The 22,555-nt window shown below is 32.1% G+C and overlaps 1 protein-coding gene across 1 annotated transcript; it reads right to left on the bottom strand.

Moving 5' to 3' along the window:
- Positions 1 to 16,345: 16,345 nt before the first annotated feature.
- On the bottom strand, positions 16,346 to 21,157 carry PIFI (post-illumination chlorophyll fluorescence increase). Its single transcript, XM_006837730.4, has 8 exons — positions 21,041 to 21,157; positions 18,346 to 18,460; positions 17,827 to 17,911; positions 17,652 to 17,730; positions 17,433 to 17,546; positions 17,251 to 17,363; positions 16,599 to 16,709; positions 16,346 to 16,491 (listed from the first exon to the last, which is right to left on the bottom strand). The coding sequence occupies exons 1-8, from the start codon at positions 21,108 to 21,110 to the stop codon at positions 16,375 to 16,377; spliced, it is 804 nt and encodes a 267-aa protein (XP_006837793.1). The 5' UTR covers positions 21,111 to 21,157; the 3' UTR covers positions 16,346 to 16,374.
- Positions 21,158 to 22,555: the final 1,398 nt, after the last annotated feature.

Here is a 22,555-nt window from a genome sequence, read left to right as displayed (position 1 = left end):
ACACAAGTTATTGAGAACCAACAAGTTTCCCCTAAGAACAGTTCACTTCATTGTAGGAAACCAGTCGATTCCTATAGTAAACAGGTTGATTTGGCCCCTATTTATAACATTTACAAAAAAATTTCTCAAAATTTTAAATTTAATAACATTCTTTCTTTATCATAATAATTTCACTTTAAAAAGGAATTTATCAAATAAAGACCCCCTCACGAATGTGGAGGGCCACTGTCCATAAGGTACGATGGACTGTAAAACAATTGAATCAAGGATAGATGGAGCGTAATTTAGCGAATATTATAGATACCCCCAAAATCAACTTTCTACATATCATAACCCCAATACATTTTGTATTATACCCTAAACCTGAGCCTTATTTTTTTTTGTATTTACTCCTAGTCAAATAGTCAATGCATTTTTTTTTGAAAAAATTGCCTTTTTTTTCTCTTCTTTTTTTCTCTCTTTTTTTCTTTTAATCACGCGATCCACTCTCTTACTTTCTCTCTATCTCTCTCCACCCGCCCTCTCTTTCTTTCTCTCTATACCCATTTCTCTCTCTATATCTTTTGGAGACTACCATCCTATCGCCCTCATGTCTATGGTTTATGTAAGGTCCTAAAGAGTACGATATACTTTCTCAAGACCGTTCTTCTAGCTGTTCTTCTGACTATTGCCATTTTTTTGTTTTTTAGGGCTTTAAATATGGACACTAACATGTTTTCTAAATTACGAAATGCTCTGTTTACATGAAGGAATTACAAAGACAGCCCGTCAACTACTGTTTTAAATTTTTTTTCTAAAATTACTACTTGGGCCAATTTTTTATTTTTTATTGTTAACTGGGCAGTGCCCCAAGGTTTAGGGAACTACCCTGTTAACATAAAAAAAAAAAAACAGCCGAGTTGACTTTTTTTGTAATTTCCACCTAAAAGTAGAGCATTTCATATTTTAGGAAAAAAATTTAGAGTCCGTACCTAAATCACTCTTTCTTTCTATTTTTTTTCTGGTCCAACAGTAGGAATCAAACTTGAGATGTAGTGTCAATTGCTAACCACTGAAGCCCAAACCTGGTTCCTTTCTCGTGCAGATTACGTAACCAATCTCAGTTTCTCTTTTCACCTAAAAATAGACCATTTCATATTTTAAGAAAAAATTTAGAATCGTGACATAAATCACTCCTTTTTTTTTTTTTCTTTGAGTAGTTCAACGGTAGATTGCTAACCACTCATGACCAGACCTGGTTCCTTCTTCTGCAGGTTACGTTCTACTTTTGATGCTAATCTCAGTTTCTCTTTATCCGAATAAGAGGGAGCCAACCCCCAAAAATGGAACCATACAAGTGGAAACTAATGACAAAAGAAAAAGGGTGTTGATATAAAATGAATGTGTAGTCTTATTATATTTGAACAAAATTGAACAATCCTGTACAACAAAAAAAGAAAGAAAACGATGGCTTCGTTATGAGCTTAGAAGCCACAAAGAATTTTGTTGTCAGGCATGATTCTATGCAAGGGGAAGGGATCAATAGAGACACTATGTACTCCATAACAGATGCCTCACATGGCACATGCAAAGGACCACATCTCATGAATCCGAACTCCTCTTCCACCATGGATAGCAACTCTTAAAAGTTGGGGCGGTTGAGATACGCCAATGGAATCATGAACCGGCTTCCATCTATTGTATAGATGACAAAGTAGCCCTCATCGGCTACCGAACACCCTCATCGACTGGGAGTTCTCTTGAAGGAGATTCTCTTCCTTTGTTTAGTGGCTTGCGTTTGCCAATTGTGAGCCATCTGCAAAAGTCCCTTAGAGTTGATCATGACTCCAATGAGGATAAACTACATTTGTAAGAGTGGAATGGGAAGCAATTGATGGATGTGAGTTGCGTGCAAGAGATGGGGTTTTTATAGAGTTTTTGGTCTTCAATTTTTTGGTCCAGTCCGGACTAGAGAGAGAGAGGGAGAGGAGTTTGGAAGGATGACAATAGCACATGAAGTTGTTGACAGGGGCATGGCATCTGTTGGTGGTTGGCTGGGTTGCCAATTATCCAATATATAACCATGAATTTTTGTATTTAATGGTGGGATTTTGTAGCAAGAATGTAGTGCACATGTTTAAGTGATGCTGGGTGGAGAAAACAAAAAAAAAAAAAAAAAAAGAAACCTCTGGGCTCGTTTTCTATGTGGACAAGATCTTATATATAGAAATGCGGGCATCTTAATATATCTATTTGAGATGGATTTTAAGACTTAATTTTTAAGGACATGTAATCTCTAACATGGAGATCATGAAAATGAAAAAATAATTAATTTTTAAAAACTATAAATAATAAATCTAATAAGAAAACATTTGGACCGTTAGTTTCCATTGTTTTTAGATAGAACACCTACTTGCATCCCTCTTTAAAATGAATGCTATACACTTTTTGGACTGCATATGTAGAAACACGGTCCAACCTGCATGAAACAATTTTCCTTATTGATTTGATCCTTTTTGGGTGTGTGTGTATTTTGAGTGGGAGACTATTTCACTATTAATGGCTAAATGGAAAATGATATGAAATGAACTTAACAAATATGTACGGAATGTTATAGCATGCAGTAAGTGCGTTCAACCCTTGTTGTTGTCCTAGCTTAAATCCCATGACCCATGCTTATTTATATAAAGTTAGACCATGGTGGGTTTTAGTGGGTCTGTGGACTCTAAATCCCACGACCTATGCTTGTTTATATATAACTTAGATAATGGTGGGTTTTTGGACTCACCAATTTAAATGAGTCGACACATTTGAAATAAAACTAAAGTGCAATATATATTTTTTTAGTTCAATGGTAAGAATCGAACTTAAGATGTAGCATTGCTAGATGGAAAAAGTTTATATTAGGATGCAACCTTATAATGTATAACTACGAAAGCACCTCAAAAATCCATCGGAAAAGGTAGTTTTAATGTTGAAAAACCCTTTGATTGATCATCTCGACATCGAGATGTATAACTATGAAAAATAAAAAGATTTTAAGTCTAAAAAATAGTGCATTTTACAACATATTATCTACACCATCCATTTTCAAGATTTTCATATGTTTATAGATCTACTTGATTTTAACCATTTTTAAAATTTAAAATTTTATAATTAGATATAAAAATAGACTTTGGGATAATCCTAAGAGCATTTTACATCAAAATTATATATCATGATAAAATTTGAAGGTACACCGTACGGATACATCCGTAGCTGCTTACCACTCAAGACAAGTCCTATTCCTTATGGTCTCTATCTCACTCAAATTAATATTCCATATCTTTGGGAAATTTTTACTAAATACTTATTTCATTTACAAAGTCATTGAGGTGGACAAATCATTCATCTCCATTTGTACTTGACTCAGATGTACCTCTTTGAATTCTTTATTTAAAAATAACCACATTGCTCGAGTTCAGGTTTGAAATTCCAAACGAGCAGTGTTGTTTTCGTGGTTTGGCCTCTCTTAAGTGTCACGGCCAAATGACATGATTATCCTTGTTTTTTCATGATTATAAATCATTGAATCTAGAACATGCTTTTCATGATTAATCCATCATGACGACTACTTCATTTTATGAAATCTTTGCAGATCACACTGCTTAATCTCAAACAACACAAGAAAATCTATAAAAATAGACAAAATACTTAAACTACCCGAATAAATACTGAAATCAGATGTGTTTGAACTGACTTCTGATTAGACAGATTTGAGACCTCACTAATTCAGTATTAATAGGAAAGAAAATCACATGAACTCAACATAAGCTTTATATTCCTTGGGCCCAATATCTATCATGGCCTCAATGTATGTCACATTTAAATGACCATTGAGAAATGATAGCCTACCAACTAAAAGCCCAACTCCACGTGCACTTGCACACATTGCTACACAACCTCTCTCTCTCTTTTTCAATTAGTTACTTATGTTTCTATATAATCCTGTCTCTGATCACTATTCACAACTTTTCTCCTTTTTTGACCCATTGATAGAAGGTTTGTCTTTGCTCAGTTATTGCAGCCATGATGAACTCTAACAAGTTCTTGTAGATGCCATGGAAATGGCAAAAGAATATCACAAGATGGAGGAAGAGACTCTCCTTTGAAAGAACCATAAGTGACATAGTGGGCTTTGTGGCATAGCAGAGTCACATCATTATTTATACCACTGATGGAAGCCTTTTTGTGATTCCAATACTCGAACAGGGTGCCTGTTGGGTCTTGAGTCAATCAAGCTAGCCCGGCCGACCCAAGCCCAAGCTTGGTTTCCGATTACTGCTGGTAACATTTTCCTTATGATACCAATCTCAGTTTCTCTGGATTCCAAGTAAGAGGGAGCCAACCCCAAAAAATGGAATCATAGAAATATCGACTAGTGCAGAAAGAAAAAGGGTGGAGATATAAAATGAATGTGTAATTTTATTATACTCGAACAAAATTGTACAGATCTATACAAAAAAAAAACAAAAGATGGCTTGGTTATGAGCTTAGAAGCCACAAAGAATTTTGTTGGCAGGGATGATTCTATGCAATCCAAGGGAAGGCAATGGTTCTCTGCATGATGTTATGGAAACCGTTGCCTTCTCCACCTCCACACAAACATTCTTGCTCAATAGGGAGACTATGTAGTCCATAACAGATGCCACACATGGCACTTGCAGAGGACCACATATTGTGAATCCGAACTCCTCTTCCGCCATAGATAACAACTCTTGAAAGATGGGGTGCTTGAGATAAGCCAATGGAGTCATGAACCGGTTTCCATCTATTGAATAGACGACAAAGTGGCCATCATCGGCTACCAAACCCCCTCGCCGATTAGGAGTTCTCTTTTCAACGGAGATTCTCTTTCTTTGTTTAATGGCATACTTTTGCCATTTGTGAGCCATCTGTAGAAGTCTCTTAGAGTAGATCATGGCTCCAATGAGGATAAATTAACTTTGTAAAAATGAAATGGGAGTAGTTGAGCGAAGTGGATGTGAGTTGGGTAAGAGATGGGGTTTATATAGAGTTTTTGGTCTTCAGTTGTATGGCTGAGAGAGAGAGAGAGTAGTGATAAGGCTTGGAAGGTAGGTAGTAGCACATGGAGTTGTTCATAGGGTTGTGGTGTATGTTATGTAGAGAAAGACGGATTCGACAAAACCGGAAAAATCCGCTTCTCAATAAGTGTGACAATGCTACACTAGCCCAAGACTCACAATTAAATAGAAAGAAGAATAAGAATCAAGATGAAGTGGAAAAAAACCTTATCTTTCATGAAAGAAAAACATGGGATAATTAACCTTGACATCCTGTATTAACCATAAAACATGTGAACCAATGTTCTCACCACAAACCTCTCTTTAAATAGACATTTTTACAGCCATATTTTCTACAATAACTACCCACCTATAACTATAACTACTAACCTACAATAATAACTGTTAACCACTTAGTAGTTTCATAACTTCTTATTACACAAACTTACAAGTACAACCTCACTATATCACTCATAATAAAATAACATAAAAACTAATATGGTTTCTAGAAAATACACTTTAACAAATTTAAGAATCCCTCTTAAAGTGATTTTCTAGAAAGGAGACCATGCATACATGATCATCTCCATCATTTTCCGAAATTGAAAATTCGGCCATTTGGCGGGGCAAAGATTCTTGTGAAGTAAGAAGATTCTCAAACTCTACCATAGATGGCTACCTAGCCCACCCGTGAATAGAAATAACATAGGGAATGCACTCCCTCTTTAACTACGAATGATGTGCCGCTTCATTTGTGCCTCCGAAATAGGTTCCTCCAGAACAAGATGAGAAATCTCTTAACATAGATTCTTGATCTTCAAGAAGAATTGAGAAATGGAAATATCACCTTGAGTTGAGTTAGCCAACTCATTCTCCAACAATTGCAATCCAGCCCCATCTTTCTTATTAAATAAACCATCAAGACTAATCCAAATATCACAAGCCCATTTGCAATTCACAATATGATCAAATAGATTCTGGGAAATAAATTTCTTCAAGATGGACTTGGCCTTTGCAATTCTTACCTCCATTTTTTGAATGCATCATTATTTTCCGGAGTAGGAGTATCCTTATCATATCCACTCACAACTTCCTATAAGTCTTCACCAACAAAGTAAGACTCCATATATGGCCTCCATATCTTGTAGTTTGATTGATTGAGCAACTCAATGCTAAAACCATTCATCATTCCACCCAAATTCATCTTAAGAAATAGTTAATCTTCTTCACCAAGGGAGTCAAGACAACATCACCAACACCCTTGTGGCTTTGATACCATGTAGAGAGCGATGGATTCCAATCCTGGAACAATCCGCTTCTCAATTAGTGTGACAATGCCACACTAGCCCAAGACTCACAATCAAATAGAAAGAAGAAGAAGAATAAAGATGAAGTGGAAGAAAACCTTATCTTTCATTAAAGCAAAACATGGGCTATACATAGGCATTACAATCTTGAGACCCAAGATTAACCTTAAAACATGTGTACCAATGTTCTCACCACAACTATAACTACAAACCTACAACAGTAACTACAAACCTACAACAGTAACTACCAACCACTTAGTAGTTTCATAACTTCTTATCACACAAACTTACAAGTACAACCTCACTACATCACTCATAATAAAATAACATAAAAAACTAATATGGTTCTCGAAAATACACTTTAAAAGATTTAATACTCCTTCTTAAAGTGATTTTCTAAAAAGGAGACTATGCATGATCATCTCCATCATTTCCCGAAATTGAAAATCTTTAGCGGGCCAAAAATTGTTGTGAAATAAAGATTCTTAAACTCTACCAAGGATGGCTACCTAGCTCACCCTTGAATAGAAATAATATAGGGAATGTACTCTCTCTTAAAACCACGAATGATGTGCGACTTCATTCATGCCTCAGAAATGGATTCCTCCAAATCAAGAAGAGAACTATCCGAACAAAGACTTTTTATCTTCAAGAAGAATTGCAATCTAGCCATATCTTTCTTATTAAATAACCCATCAAGAGTAATCCAAATATCACAAGCCAATTTACAGTTCACAATATGAACAAATAGATTCTAAGAAATAGATCTCTTCAAGATGGACTCAACCTTAGTATTTGTTACCCTCCATTTTTTTAATGCATCAGTATTCTCTGGTGCTTATCATTTCCGTCGACAACTTCCTATAAGTCTTCACCAATAAGGTAAGACTCCATACATGACCTCCAAATCTTGTAGTTCTATTGGTTGAGCAACTCAATACTAAAGCATTCATCTTCTACCCAAATTCATCTTAAGAAAATATTAATCTTCTTCGCCAAGGGAGTCAAGGCAACATCACCACCACCCTTGTCGCTCTGATACCATTTAGAGAGCAACGGATTCCAATCCCAAAACAATTTTGCTTCTCAATTAGTATGACAATGTAACACTAGCCCAAGACTCACAACCAAATAGAAAGAAGAAGAAGAACCGAGATGAAGTGGAAGAAATTCTTATCTTTCATTAAAGAACAACATGGCGTACACAAAGGCACTACTATCTTGACACTGAAGATTAACCTTAACACATGTGACCCAGGGTACACAAAGGCATTACAATCTTCACTCAAGATTAACCTTAAAACATATGAACCAATGTTCTCATCACAAACCTCTTTTTAAATAGAGATTTTTGCAACTATATTTCCTACAATAACTACCCATTTACAACTGTAACTACTAATCTACAACAATAACTACTAACCAGTTAGTAGTTTCATAACTTCTTATTACACAAACTTACAAGTACAGCCTCACTACATCACTCATAATAAAATAAAATAAAAACTAATATAGTTTCTAAAAAATACGCTTTAACAAATTTAACAATTTGTGGTTGGCTGAGTTGCTTATCATCCATTATATCACCATGTACTTTTTATTTTTATTTTTGATAGAAAGCAAAAGGTGTTGAGCTTAGAGACAAAAGTAATGGTGGGTTTTTGCAGCAAGAAAGCAGTGCATATATTGAAATGGTGCTGAGAGGAGAGAGAAAAAATAGAGAGCTATTTCTTCTCTTTCTTTTTCTGCTTTTCATTTTTTTTTTTTAGGGGAGGTAGCCATTTTCCCCTAACGCCTTTAGAAGATTTAGAAAAGTGATAGGTGCTAGTCCCGCTGAATTGCCCAAAAAAAAAAAAAAAAGCTACCATCTAATGGAATATATTATGAAATGGATATAAGGAAAAGGTATGGAATGTTATAGGATTCAATAAGTGCGTTGAACCCTTGTCATTGTCCTAACTTAAATCGCGTTGAACCCTTGTCATTGTCCTAACTTAAATCCCATGACCTATGCTTATTTATATATAACTTAGACAATGGTGGGTTTTAATGGGTCTACGAACTTGCCAATTTAAATGACTCAACCAACCAAAAATTCTTGCCAAAGTTTCCCGAACCACAATCGGAAGAAAATACAATATATTTCAATATTTTTTTATCTATTCTCATAAGGTCTTCACAATTTTTGAAACTGCAACCACTTGTCTAAGGAGGAATCATTTGGAACATATTTCAGATATTAAAATATGGAAAAATTAGGATGACTGACGATGAACAATTTGAGCAATTTCAATTTGTGTTTTTAATATTTTTGTTATTTAAAATTTATATGTTCCGGCATGTCTTCTTTTTAAAATTTGTGCAAGGGTACAAAATATGGTGGTCTTGCAAGACCAATAGGGTGTGTGATTGGGTCGTACCTCCAACCCACACCAATATTTGAACTTATATGGCCTGTTTGATAACTAGAAGATAAATGACCCTAGAAATTGGAAGTTCTTCTATGTTGGGAAGAAAGAAGTTACTGTAAAAAAGTTCTGGGTGCCTGTATTTGATAACCTAATGAAATGCTAAAATATGTTATATTATATATTGTATTATAAATATCTATTACATAATTATAATATATAATATATTATATAATAAAATATATTGTATATTATATAATAAAATATATTATATAATAGTATTTATTTTATATAATAGTATTTATTTTATTAATATATATTTGTATGATATAATGTACCGTAAATATCTATCACATAAATAAAATATATTACACAACAATCGCCCCATCCAGATTTTGAATTGTTGGGAGTGAATGGTGCTCACTTGGAATCGGCAATTTCACTAACGACAGTGGAATCTTTTTTTTTTCTTTTTTTGTTTTTGTAATCCCAACAAAAAAAAATTTGAAGCCCGTGAAGATCACTTTTTCAGATTGAATCTCCTTTTTGCAGCATTATAGGGGACAGTGATTGATCCCAATAATGCAATTTCATTTATAAAACGAGTGTTGCATGATCAAAGCTCAAAAGCAAAATCGATTCCCCATTTTTTCAATTTTTTTGGAGAAAAAATAATGTTTTTTTCCTGGTTTCTCAGTCTGCCACAGATCAAATTTCTCTTCAATTTTCTCCGTGGCTTTTGTTGAAAATGTTTTCAAAACAGCGTTTAGAGACCCTAATTCAAATACAAAATCTCGTTGTTGGTTACCGATTAAAAAAATCACAGTGGCATGGATCTAGCTCCAAAACAAAATGGTGGGGTTCCTGCCATTTTTTTTTTCCTCGCCAAAAATGAAATGTCATTGTGAAATATGGAGAGTTTCCTCTATCATCTAAAACTGAGATCTGAAGTTTTATTTCATAATTTCTTCTCGAATTCTTTTTCTCTCAAGATTGCTATTTGCTGCATATTTTTTTTTCCTTTTAAGGCAAAATCCGCCCTTTCATAGATTTTGTGATCGTTCTTTTAGATTCAATTTGTACAAATTTGATCTAAAATAATGTTCATTCATCCCTCTACACATTTGCTACACACATTTCATGAATTAAAACCTCTTTCCATGTAAACAGAGGGGGATTAAAGCCTCTTTCCAGGTAAATAGAGGGGGCCCACAAAACTGGGCATTTTGGCTTGTTTTAGGATTTCAGATTTTTTTTCTCTTTAAAATGGAGAATTACATATGCATCTAAAAAATGCATCGAAAAAAGTTGTTTTAATGTTGAAAAACTGCCTAATTGATCATCTCGACATCAAGATGTAAGAATATGGAAAAAAAATTATTGAATCCTAAAAATAGTGTATCTTGTAGCACATTATCTAGACTGTCCATTTTCAATATTTCCATATGTTCATAGATCTACTTGATTTTAACTATTTTTAGATTTTAAAATTTTATAATTAGATGTGAAAACAAATTTTCAAATAATCTTAAGAATTGTTTACACAAAAATTATATGTCATGATAAAATTTGGAGGTGCACCTTAATTGGATTGTTTAAGGTTGCAACCTTATGGAAACCGCACCTTTTACATTTTGAAGGTCTTTCTAGCTAATATTGAAGGCTTTTCTAATTGAAACTTATATTAGGTTTTTATGATTAATGCTATTTATTTTACAAAAATGGAATTACTTATAATTAAGTTAAAATTTTATATAATTACAAACAAAAAAAGAATTTAATTAATTTACAAAAATTAATATCATTATATTGAAATTTTCGTTTATTTATATCAATAGCTTGATGTGATTATGTTAAACTTAAGTCAATAATAGTTATGTTAAACATTGAAATTATGATAATATAATTATGTCAAATAAATATTAAAAATTGTTAACTTATTTATCAAACTTATGTTAAAATTATTATTATGCTAAACTTAAGTCAATATAGTTATGTTAAACATTGAAATTATGACAATATAATTATGTCAAATAGGCATAATAATGTTAATATAATTATGTAAAAATTGTTAACTAATTTATTATCCTTTTGTTAAAATTATTATTATTGAAATTTTTATTGTTATAAATACAATAAAATCATCATATAATTTAATTTATTAAATTTCTATATTATTAATAAATTGTTATTTATATATAGATTATGTTATTTTCATATTTAATATAAATTGTTATTTTAAATTAATTATGTCAAATAGGCATAATAATGTTAATATAATTATGTAAAAATTGTTAACTAATTTATTATCCTTTTGTTAAAATTATTATTATTGAAATTTTTATTGTTATAAATACAATAAAATCATCATATAATTTAATTTATTAAATTTCTATATTATTAATAAATTGTTATTTATATATAGATTATGTTATTTTCATATTTAATATAAATTGTTATTTTAAATTAATATACTTATTGGAAAAAGTTTATATAAGGTTGCAACCTTAAAATGTAAAATTAATGTGCACCTAAAAAATCCATCATGGTTGTTTTAATGTTAAAAAAATTGATCATCTTGATGTTGAGATGTATGAATATGAAAAGAAAAACAAATTTCAAGTCCCAAAAATAGTGTATCTTGCAACAACACATTATCTGGACCGTCCATTTTCAAAATTTTCATATGTCTATAGATCTACTCGATTTGAACCATTTTTAGAATTTAAAATTCTATAACTAGAGATGAAAATAGATTCTTAAGTCATCCTAATAATTTTTTACACCTAAATTAAATTTATAATAAAGTTTGGGGGTGCACTTTAATTGATTGTTTAAAGTTGCAACCTCATGGAAACCACACCCACATTTATAACTTGTACATATATTAACAAATAAATTATTGTTCATTTATTATTGTTATTATAACATATTTCATATAGCAATAAAAATTTAACATAATTTTAATTTGTATTAAGTTATTGTTATATAGAATATGTTATTGTTATGTTCTATCTATGAATGTAATTGTTATATTTAATATTAGAATGTAGCTTATTAAAATGTTAGTAAACAAGAGAATAAAAAATAATTGTCTTTCAATACTTTTTCACTTTGTTTTTTTGTCTATCTACCATTTTTAGCGGTCTCCACATTTCACGGGATCCCAACCTAGAGAAGACCGAGCATCACAGGGATTAGACAAAATCACACGTAATTACTGCAGCTAGGTTATTAGTAGTGGAATAAATTGGTTCAAGTAGCACTTGACTGGGTTAAGCGGAGGTTGCTCCATGCCAAATCATTCTGACAACGGTGAGGCATACATGGAACAACTCAATGAATTGGCACCAACACAATGAAGAGGAAGATTGGCATATCTTTTATTTTGGTATTAGGTTGTATTTAGATTGGCAGGCGCTGTATTTTAGACTATATATTCATATCGATGATGATTATAAACTTTTTTTTTTTTTAACGATGTGAATATGATGGTCAAAGATGTCCAAACAAGGAAACAATATTTCAATATTCACAAATATTTGCAAAATAATGAAAGTATATAATGCACTACTCTTTTTTATTTTTCAAAAACTCAATATATAGTATTTTTAGGAATTTGTAACATTTTTTGAAAATTTGTTTAGGGCAATTTCGGTGAATGTCTTATCACAAATTGTGAATCCGACCTCATTCTCAAGGGGCCCATTTAGGGTCACCAACATGAATTTTTAAACATGGGGAATAACTCAACTAACCAAAGATAGGCCTAATTGCATGTGATTCCCACCCAAGATATGCAACAGGGGAAACAAAATACCAATGACATCAAAATTAAATCAGTGATTTAAAATGCGGCCGCATCAGGCACTATGTGCCATCCAACACATCGCACTTTCCCCGCATATGTGGTTTGGAGAGATGCACCGGCATCAGAGCCGCATCCCGCATCGACTTCATCAGGCGGCATAATATGTCTACCATTTTTTTCAAAAATATACCCCTTGGGCAGGGGCAATAAGATCATTTTGATCTTTGAAATCGGGGGAAAGGGTTTGGAGGTATTAAACCACCCAAACAACATTTTTGAACCACATCCATACCTTTTATTGGATCGATTGAATCAAAAGAAAATTTGGGCAAAAATTTTATTTGTTGAAGTTCTTCAATTTGTAATATAAGATACTTCATACTAAAAGTCCACTTTTCAAATAAAATTTGTAATTTTGAAGAGTTGCATGGACTGCTACAATAAAGTTACTAATTAATCAGTTTATAAAATTTATTGATCTTCATAAATGCTCTGATACCGTAAAGTTACAATATTTTTATAAATTTATAAAGTTTATAAAAGGTATACAAATCAAGTCGAAGAACTTCATGGACTCTTTTCAAGATTAAAGAGTTTATAAATTTTGTAACTTTAAAGTTTTTTATTGCAGATTTGTGCTTATGGTTGTTGATTGTTGAATGTTTTATGAAGCTGATTTTAAGTTTCTAGTTTCTATTAGGGGATACTGGATACATAATCTTTTACAGCTAATACTTTTGGAGTTAATGAATAATTTAGATATGTACTATCACATATATCACCTCCATATTTTTTTATATGTATTAATCTATTTTTTAATATTTTTTTATATTTATTAATTGCATCATTGCGATGCACTTGCATCGGAACCGCATTGGCCCCCTCAATGCATCTGAACCGCATCGAGCGGTATCGGCCCCCTCAATGCTTTTGGCTGCATCTCGCACTTTAAAACATTGAATTCAATGTATACTACTATCACATATATCACCTGAATTCAACATATACCTACTATCACATATATCACCTGAATTCCTACTATCACATATATCACTTGAATTCAACATATACCTATTATCACATATATCACTTGAATTCCTACTATCACATATATCATTTCTATATTTTTTTTTCATATTTTTTTTTATGTATTAACCTATTTTTATTAGAATTTTTTTATATTTATTGACTGAATTTTTTATATTTATTGATCGCACAGATTCGATCACATATATCAGTTTTATATTTTTTTTCCATAATTTTTTTTTATGCATTAACCTACCTACTATCACATATATCACTTGAATTCCTACTATCACATATATCATTTCTATATTTTTTTTTCATATTTTTTTTTATGTATTAACTTATTTTTTTTAAAATTTTTTTATATTTATTGATCGCACAGATTCGATCACATATATCAGTTTTATATTTTTTTTCCATAATTTTTTTTTATGCATTAACCTATTTTTTTAAAAAAAATTTTATATTTATTGACTGAATTTCGATCACATATATCATTTCTATATTTTTTTCCATAATTTTTTTTTATGTATAAACCTATTTTTTTTAGAATTTTTTTATATTTATTGATTGAATTTTTTATATTTATTGATCGCACATATTCAGACCGCATCAAGCTGAAATTTTTTATATTTATTGACCGCATCAAGCCGAAATTTTTTATATTTATTGACCGCATTGTAGATGACCACGTTTAATTTTTTATATTTATTGATGAAACCGCATCGACGTGTGTCGTGTGTCAGCCCACAAAAGAGAGCATCATTGCGGATGACCACGTTTAATTTTTTATATTTATAGACCGTATGAAACCGCATCGAGCATCATTGCGGATGACCACGTTTAATTTTTTATATTTATTTATATTTATTGACCGTATGAAACCGCATCGACGTGTCGTGTGTCAGCCCACAAAAGAGCATCCTGCACTTCAACGATTAAGATACACATAATCGGTTCTATTGCCACGTGTGCCTCTGTCATCCTCATAGTGGATCAAGCTTTTTGCATTTGATATTAATAATAGTACCGAGGAGGCTTTTATGGACCTCAAATTTATTTTGTTTCTTCGATGTGGGATTTGAGCATGGTAGTTAGAGCTTGAATAGGTAATACAATATATTTTTTTATTATAAAAGATAAGACAGCAAGTGGGGTTGTAGATTAATTGGTTATCACGTTTGTCTCCCTCTCAAGAACTTTCTAGTTCGAACCCTAATAAAAAAACAAAAATGAATACAAATACAAATAAATAAATAAAAGTTACTTTGATAAAAAAATAAAAGCTACACCCTCTTTTTATTTTTTCCTCAATAAGAGGGGTGTGCGCCCGATTATTAAAAATAATAATTGAGTGATAGGGCCCACCACACCTATCTTTCACCAAAAAATATTAAATTTACTTATAAAAAAAATATAAATAAAAGTGGCCCACCACACCTATCTTTCACCAAAAAATATTAAATTTACTTATAAAAAACAAATATAAATAAAAGTTACCTTGACAAAAAATAAAAGTTACACCGTCTTCTTATTTTAAAATAATTAAAAATCATAATTGGGTGATAGGGCCCACCACACCTATCTTTCACAAAAAAAAAATTAAATTTACTTATAAAAAATAAAAAAAAATTAAAGTTACCTTGACAAAAAAATTAAAAGTTACACAATCTTCTTATTTTTCTTGTCAATAAGAGACGTGAGTGCCCGGCAATAAATTACATGATAAAAAAATAAAATAAAATTATTAACAATAATAATTGGGTGATAGGACCCACCACACCTATCTTTCACTAAAAAAAATTTGAAGTTACTTATCAAAAAATCAAAATAAAGAAACTAATACTATTAGGCTATCATCTAATGGGATTATTTTATTATATAATTAATATTAGACTATTAGCTAATTAGAATTTTAAAAAATAGTAATAGCTAACTTATACCACTTAAGAATTTTTTTTAAGTTACTTTATCAATTACCCTACATTGTAAGTATGAATTTATTTATTTATTTATTTTTAAATTTTATTAAAATATGATTGTAAATTTATATTTTTTAAATTCTATATTTCTATCCACACTAATTATTATAATTAGATTTATTTATTTGTCAAGGTCACACCCTTGTTTTTTGAATCACATTTATTATAATATTATAATTAATAATTATACTAATTATAATGATAACCAAATCTTATATTTTATTTACTAATTTATTTACATTATAAAGTATACAATGTATTATTTTTTGTTATAGTTATAAATTAGATTTTTTAAATTAGATGATACTATAAGACAAATTTCAAATTTATTCTTATTTGTATAGCAAAATGATGATAAAATAATAAAATACAAACCAATAATCTAATTTCAATATATAATATTGTATTTTGTTAGGTTTTAATAAATGTTTGATGAAAATCATCATAAAACATCTCAATATTCTCATATTGATGCAAAAAAATAAAAGTTATTAGTGTAGTACTCTCATTTCTTATTCGATTCTTGAAAACATTTATAATGATTTTTAATAATTTTTTTGAATTTTGTTTAAATCCAAATAAAACCGATTCGGCCGATTTTCGATCCGAAACGCCTATTCACTGATCCGGATGGGTTTTTGGGATACCCGATCTAGGATACCGATCCATTTTTTAAACCGCTGCATAAATTGTAAGTCTTCTTGTATTCATACATACAACATGCGGGTAAAATACATTGTGTATGTGTGTGTTACACAGATAACACAACTTTTGGGAGATGAGAAATGTTCATATGCACTATTCATCATCAGTGTCCATTAAACAGGACCCATCATCCACATTGGCAAGAGGGTTGTATAAGTGTGAGCTTGGATCCATGCATCCTGCAACCAGATCTAGATTGCAGCGGTCTCCCTGAAATGAAAACCAAGATGCACAACTAAGACCAAGTTCAACGAGTCACAAATTGGAGATAATGTACAGTAAGCATCAAAATCCAACAATCTTTCATAAAGACCTACCCCTTCTACAATGAGGTTGCCAATCATGGAACATCGATTGATGACAATGTTGGAGTCTGGAAAGATCGCTTTTTCACAGGCACCTTCCTTGCCCAATTCCTCTGCCAGACCCTGCATAAACGCAATCCTGTTAGTTAGCTGTCCAGTCCTTCCATATCATGCTTGAATTATGAATGCCTTTCAGCTTACATTTACTAAGCGCAACAGGCAACTCTCTCTCTCTCTCTGTCTCTCTCTGAGCCAACCACTAAAAGAATTTTAAGTGTTCAAAGAGTGGGACACAATTTAATAAGATTTCTCTGTGGATCTCATCATGAGGCCTCCATAGTACACTCGATGGAAGCCGATATACATGTCAGCATGTATTTGATTGTCCCACAGGCCAGAATTACATGATAAAATGAAGTTTGAAGGCAGAGAAAGCTAGATTCATTCAAGTCCAAATGTCTCTTGCAACCAAAACCATGAACCGATGTGCATTTCTAAGATGCCATTGTTGCAATGTCATGGTAGAGATCTCATATTTCATTAAGATTAGTCTAAGAGATTTATTAATCAGACATAGCAGCTAGAAAGGGGCACAAAGAATCACTCAATTAGATCCATTTAGTGAAAGAGAGAATGGAGCAACAAGAAAACGTATTGAGTTAACCTTGTTAAAGAAGCTAAACGGCTTGTTGCGCCATGCCCTTAAAACTTCAAACTGCAGCTTGTAGGGACCATCCCAATCAGCCCCATTTGTGAACGAGAAAATCAAGTTCATAGCTGGCACAAAACTTCACTTTCAGTAAGAAGGAAGCTCTATCTGGTTTCAAGTAAAGTAAATTTACAAACCATGCTTAGGAACACATATTTTGATTGAATATATAGGAGGATCTGCTTTCCCTCGATCTCTTCTGTTCATTTTCCTAGGCTCGCCACCACACATTATAGGTTGATTAAAACCCCCTGCATAAAATTCATAACCCTACTTGTAAATTCGTAATGGTCAAGAGTCTTATTGTTATGCATGTAAACTCTTTAAAGCATTCCATGATGTGTGAAACATCTTACCATTGAATGCGATACCAAATTCTTCATTTGGGACCAATTTACTAGCTTCAGGATTGTAGAAAATGGTTAACTTCTCTCCCTGTCATACTTTAAAAGAGCTTTTTAGATAAATTATATAAAGCTACAAAAACAAATGGTAATAGAAACATGAAATGGAATGTTTGGCCTGACATACAGAAGTGGGAGGAAGGCCATTCATGGTTTTCCAAAACACTGGAGCCCTTCCAATGTCGAATGCAGCCCAAGTGGGAAGAGTGTACCTGAAAATTGCTCAATAAGATTAGAAAGCATGGAATTCCATAAGAAGTTCCCATGTCAAATGAGTCTAATGGTACGAGCATCCATAAAAATCAATCACTATAAAAAATATTTATAAAGATTAAAATCATATAACTGAAATAATTTCTTTGGCCAATGGAACAAACTAGGCCAGGCACAGTTAATTACTCATGCTCGCCAACATACTATATTAAACGGCATAAGCACCCAATTGAATATCGATAATATATATGCACAAGCTGTGCCAATGCAGGCATACCACATGGGAACTACATCTAGATAAGTACGAAATTATATGGGCATGCATACTACATACAAATGCATGCATGTATGGATCTATCTATTCATTACCCTACAGTGCACCTGAATTTCATGTTTGGAATTCACATAAGGAAAAATCATTCAAGGCCATTACTCTTTGGTTTCCTCCTGGACAGTGGTGGAAACGGCACACACTTTCCTAATTATTCGAACCATCCTGCGGCTATTTGGTATATGCTTCAGCAAACAGGCACCCAAGAAATCTGTAGCTGTATTCATAAAATTCAACTAATAAGTGTATAAAGATAATTAACAAGGGAGAAGATATAATATGTCGTATATGCTCATATGGTTGAAAATGCACGATAGATTTTATCGTGGAGATCATCATCATCCAAGCCTTTTCCCAACTAATTGGGGACATAGGAAACGATAACTATCTAACACATCCAACAGTTGCAATATTCAAAAAAATAAAATAAAATAAATATCTAACACATCCAATGCATGCTTATTTTTTGTTAATTTGCAGAAAACGCTACTAGAATAGTTATAAGGTCCATAAATACATGCAAAGACATGCAAAGAATAGGGATCATAAGCAGTTTCATTAAAAAACAGCAGAAGTTATGTAATAGTATGATGCATTATCAACATCTATATATATTGGGTTCATTTGCATATATTCCGATGACAAACAACACTCTATGAAGATATGACAAGCATATACTTTTTTTGTACATAGAACTGCTCATTTGTTTTATGTCATTCTGTAAACTGAAAGGATCCAAGGTCTAATCGAAACCATGTTCTCTGTCCATCTAAAGAAAAAGGAATAGTACCAAACTGTTTCAACAGTATGAAACAGTATAAAAATAGTAACTTTGTAGAAAATCCAAAAATAGAATCAACTCACTTAACATATGAATACAGCTACAGATTTCTTTAACATATTTTGAATTTTAATTGTAGAGCACCAGACACACATTTAGTAAAATGGATGAAATTTTCCACCATCAAGCGCAAGCAAAGATTTAAAAGGCACAAAGATCTCTGTAGATGGTGCAAAAGCAGCTGTCTTAGGAAACACTAAGATTCTAAGCTGAGAACAATAAAGATCTAATAACTTCCATGTAATTGACCACAACACTAGGATCATTAGATGCAAAAAATAACAAATTAAGATAAGACAAACATCCTTCCTAAAGACAAAAGGAAGTTTTCTTCTTAGTTTTCTTGCCATCAACATTACGATGACTAGATCAGACTGATATCAACTGGAGGTCCGGTGACCATCTTGACTCAGACAAAAATAAGTTTACTTGTATCTTTTCTTAGAAACCAATTATGATAGGTATTACCACCATAAGCAACACCTTACCATCACATCAAAGTAACCAGTTCCAAGAATGGTCCCAAAAGTGAGCTTGTATTTTTCACACAGAAGAAGGGGAAGAAAGGGATATAAGGCATATTGGGCATCAGCCACCTGAACGCTATGAACATATATCACACTTTATTTTAATAGGAAAGCAAAACAATAAATAAAGTACACGGGAAATTAACAATAAAATAGAGTTGAGAACAGGGCCATTGGCTCAGTGGTTGACGCGCCAAGGTTTCTATGCCCAACCTATTCAACTGACCTAAAAGAGACAATATTGAGTTCATCAATTTACAGCTAGGCAGTTCTAACAAACCCATGATGCGTTCAACATAGCTTATTGAAATAGCTTCTTAACTATGATTCGGACAGGAAGGAAGGCTCCGCTTTCATGAATTAAGGTACAAAAAGAGGTGAAGAAACTTGAAATTTGGAACCATACAAAAAAGCGTGGCTAAAGTTGGTGAAGGCCACAAGCCAAGGAAATTTACAATAAGGAGGAAAGTTTTTTTGCCATCATCATAGAAAAACTACAAACTCGGATAAGCATTCGAGGGGAATATGAAGAATAAGCATCGGAAGCCATAAAGAGCTTACAAGACAAAGGAACTACCACTCTCCGATACAAGAAGTACATGATATAGTAGGAATCCAAGACATAGATGATGAAAAATTTCTCTCTTTCTCCATTTGGGTAAAGCTACAGCTTCAAACTAAAAATATTTACATAACCTCTTTACTATATTCAGCTGAGATTTCCATTGCTCTTTGGTAAGTCCCAGTACAAGCAATTTTTGCCAGATTTGAATATTTCACCAACGTTGGTTTCTCTTGCTTAATTTGTTTTATATATTATTTTTGTTGCTGAATTTGTCACAAAAGGAAATAGTATCTGCACATTGTCTATGAATTCCTAATGTGAGTTTAGTTAAACTCAATTGAGAATTTTGAAACATCAGAGGATTATATTCAACATGCTGAAATCCCATATAAAATCCCCTAATGACATAAGTACTCATGTTCTAGTCTAAATTTGTTAGTATTCGGAAATTCCGAGAACTTTAACTGGCATGAAAGAAATTATTGAACTCACCCATGAGCTAAGTATCTCAAGCCTTTTTGCATACAATTCCCAACGTACATTCAGATAGAAAAACCATGGGTCTCCTCCTCTAAGAGGTAAGAGACATTAATGGGCAAAAAACAAAAAAAAAATACTCCTCCAAAATAATAATTTCCAAGACAAGAAGGTAAGTCAAAAAGCTCAGTTTATCTCTAAATCAGAATAAGTTCTAGTCCCAATTTCCAAAGATCTAGGGGCAAAAAATACAAAAAATTGGAGAAGAAATGGAGAGAGAGAGAGATGCAAAACAGAGAGAGAATGAGTATAAGCAAAGGAAGGAATTGGATAGAAAGTCAAGAGTATGATTAAGAGAGAGAAAGTGAAGAAAGTGTTGAGACTTACAGAAGAGAGGAGACGGTTTGCGATGGTTGAGGAAGCAGAAGGGCGATGGGTTGAGAGCAGTGGACGCCATGGCACTTGCACTTCTCTCTCACTCTTCTCTTTCCTCTTTCTCTCTTTCTATGACTCTCAGTGCCAATAAATTCAAGACTTCCAAGTTCAAATATGCAGAGTGAGAGGCCTCATCTGTGGAGGACAAAGATAAATGCGGGCCCAGTAAATGAGGGCCATAATAATAAGAAGTTGGAGTGACGTAATAACTTTCGTAAAATCTTAGAAATATCTTCGTATCAGCAAATATCTCAATCCCTCGATATGGCAACATGGATTTTAAAAAGTAGAGCCTCACCTCAAAACTAACAAAAAATAGTGTTTATATATATACAATATCGGTAAACTTTTTGAGCTTTAAATTTGATCGTGGTTGTGCGAAATTAAGTATAGAGTCATTATAGATTGTTTATACCCCAAGTGGTTTTAAGATAAGAATTCGAAGCTTTTACTTTGTTTTCATAAAACCTAGGGCTTATAGAAACTGCTTCTTTTAAAAATTGCCATTTCTCTAAAGTCAAGAATCCACTTGATTTGAATAGAAGCATCTAGGGTCTATTTAGATCCCTCATAAAGCTTAATAGGAAATAGTTTTTAAAGGGGATTGTCCGAATTGATTTTTACCAAAAAATAATCTCTATGTTGGGTCCAAATAAGAGAATTTATATTTCTCTTTACAAGTTAAAATCAGACAAATCATTCTTTATATATATATATATATATATATATATATATATATATATATATGAAGATGCTACAAAAGGTCTATAGGCCAAAAATGATAAGTGATTTCGTCTACCCTGATCACCATCCAAACTTCGTTTTACAGTCACAGTTGTTCGGTAATGTTTCAATTTTCATTGGTTTTTTTACTAATCGGAATGATTTGAAATTTGTAAAATATAAATTGACTAAAATACTCCCAAAAATTTACGGGGGTATTTTAGTTAATTTATATTTTACAAATTATTTTTTTTCATATTTTTATTAGGTGTGCATCACTAAGATTTAAACGCACTCCAACTTTCAAGTAATTTAGATTTGTAGAAAAAACATAAAATTGAAACACTACTGGACAACTGTGACCGTACGGTAAAGTTTGGATGGTGATAAAGGTAGGTGAAATCACTGTTCATTTTTACTTATAAACGTTGGGAAGAGTTATATATATATATATATATATATATAACAATGAAAATTGAAAACACTGCCCTCATCACTATACAAACTTCATCGTATGGTCACAGTTATCTGGTAATATTTTATTTTTTATTTTTTTACTAATTGGAATGATTTGAAATTTGGAGAGTGTGCACATCTTAGTGAGGCACACCAATTAAAAATATGAAAAAAAATAATTCTTAAATAAAAATTGACCAAAATAACCCCATAAATTTTCGGAGGTATTTTGGTCAATTTATATTTTGTGAATTATTTTTTGGGTACGGTTTCTATAAAGTTGCGATA

This window comes from Amborella trichopoda, chromosome 5, assembly GCF_054954075.1.
Source record: "Amborella trichopoda isolate Santa Cruz 75 chromosome 5, AtrichopodaSantaCruz75HAP2 v2.0, whole genome shotgun sequence".
Lineage (NCBI taxonomy): Eukaryota > Viridiplantae > Streptophyta > Magnoliopsida > Amborellales > Amborellaceae > Amborella > Amborella trichopoda.
Note: the sequence above shows the minus strand (reverse complement) of the source record. Positions and strands in the feature narration are given on the sequence as shown.

What these genes read in the sequence shown, in the direction of transcription:
- PIFI (XM_006837730.4), bottom strand. Translation starts at nt 21,110, where the DNA reads ATGGCGTCCACTGCTCTCAACCCATCGCCCTTCTGCTTCCTCAACCAT. An exon ending in CAAACCGTCTCCTCTCTTCT is followed by an intron (nt 18,461 to 21,040) that starts GTAAGTCTCAAC and finishes TTATGAATACAG; the next exon opens with CTACAGATTTCTTGGGTGCC. An exon ending in AATATGTGTTCCTAAGCATG is followed by an intron (nt 17,364 to 17,432) that starts GTTTGTAAATTT and finishes GTTTTGTGCCAG; the next exon opens with CTATGAACTTGATTTTCTCG.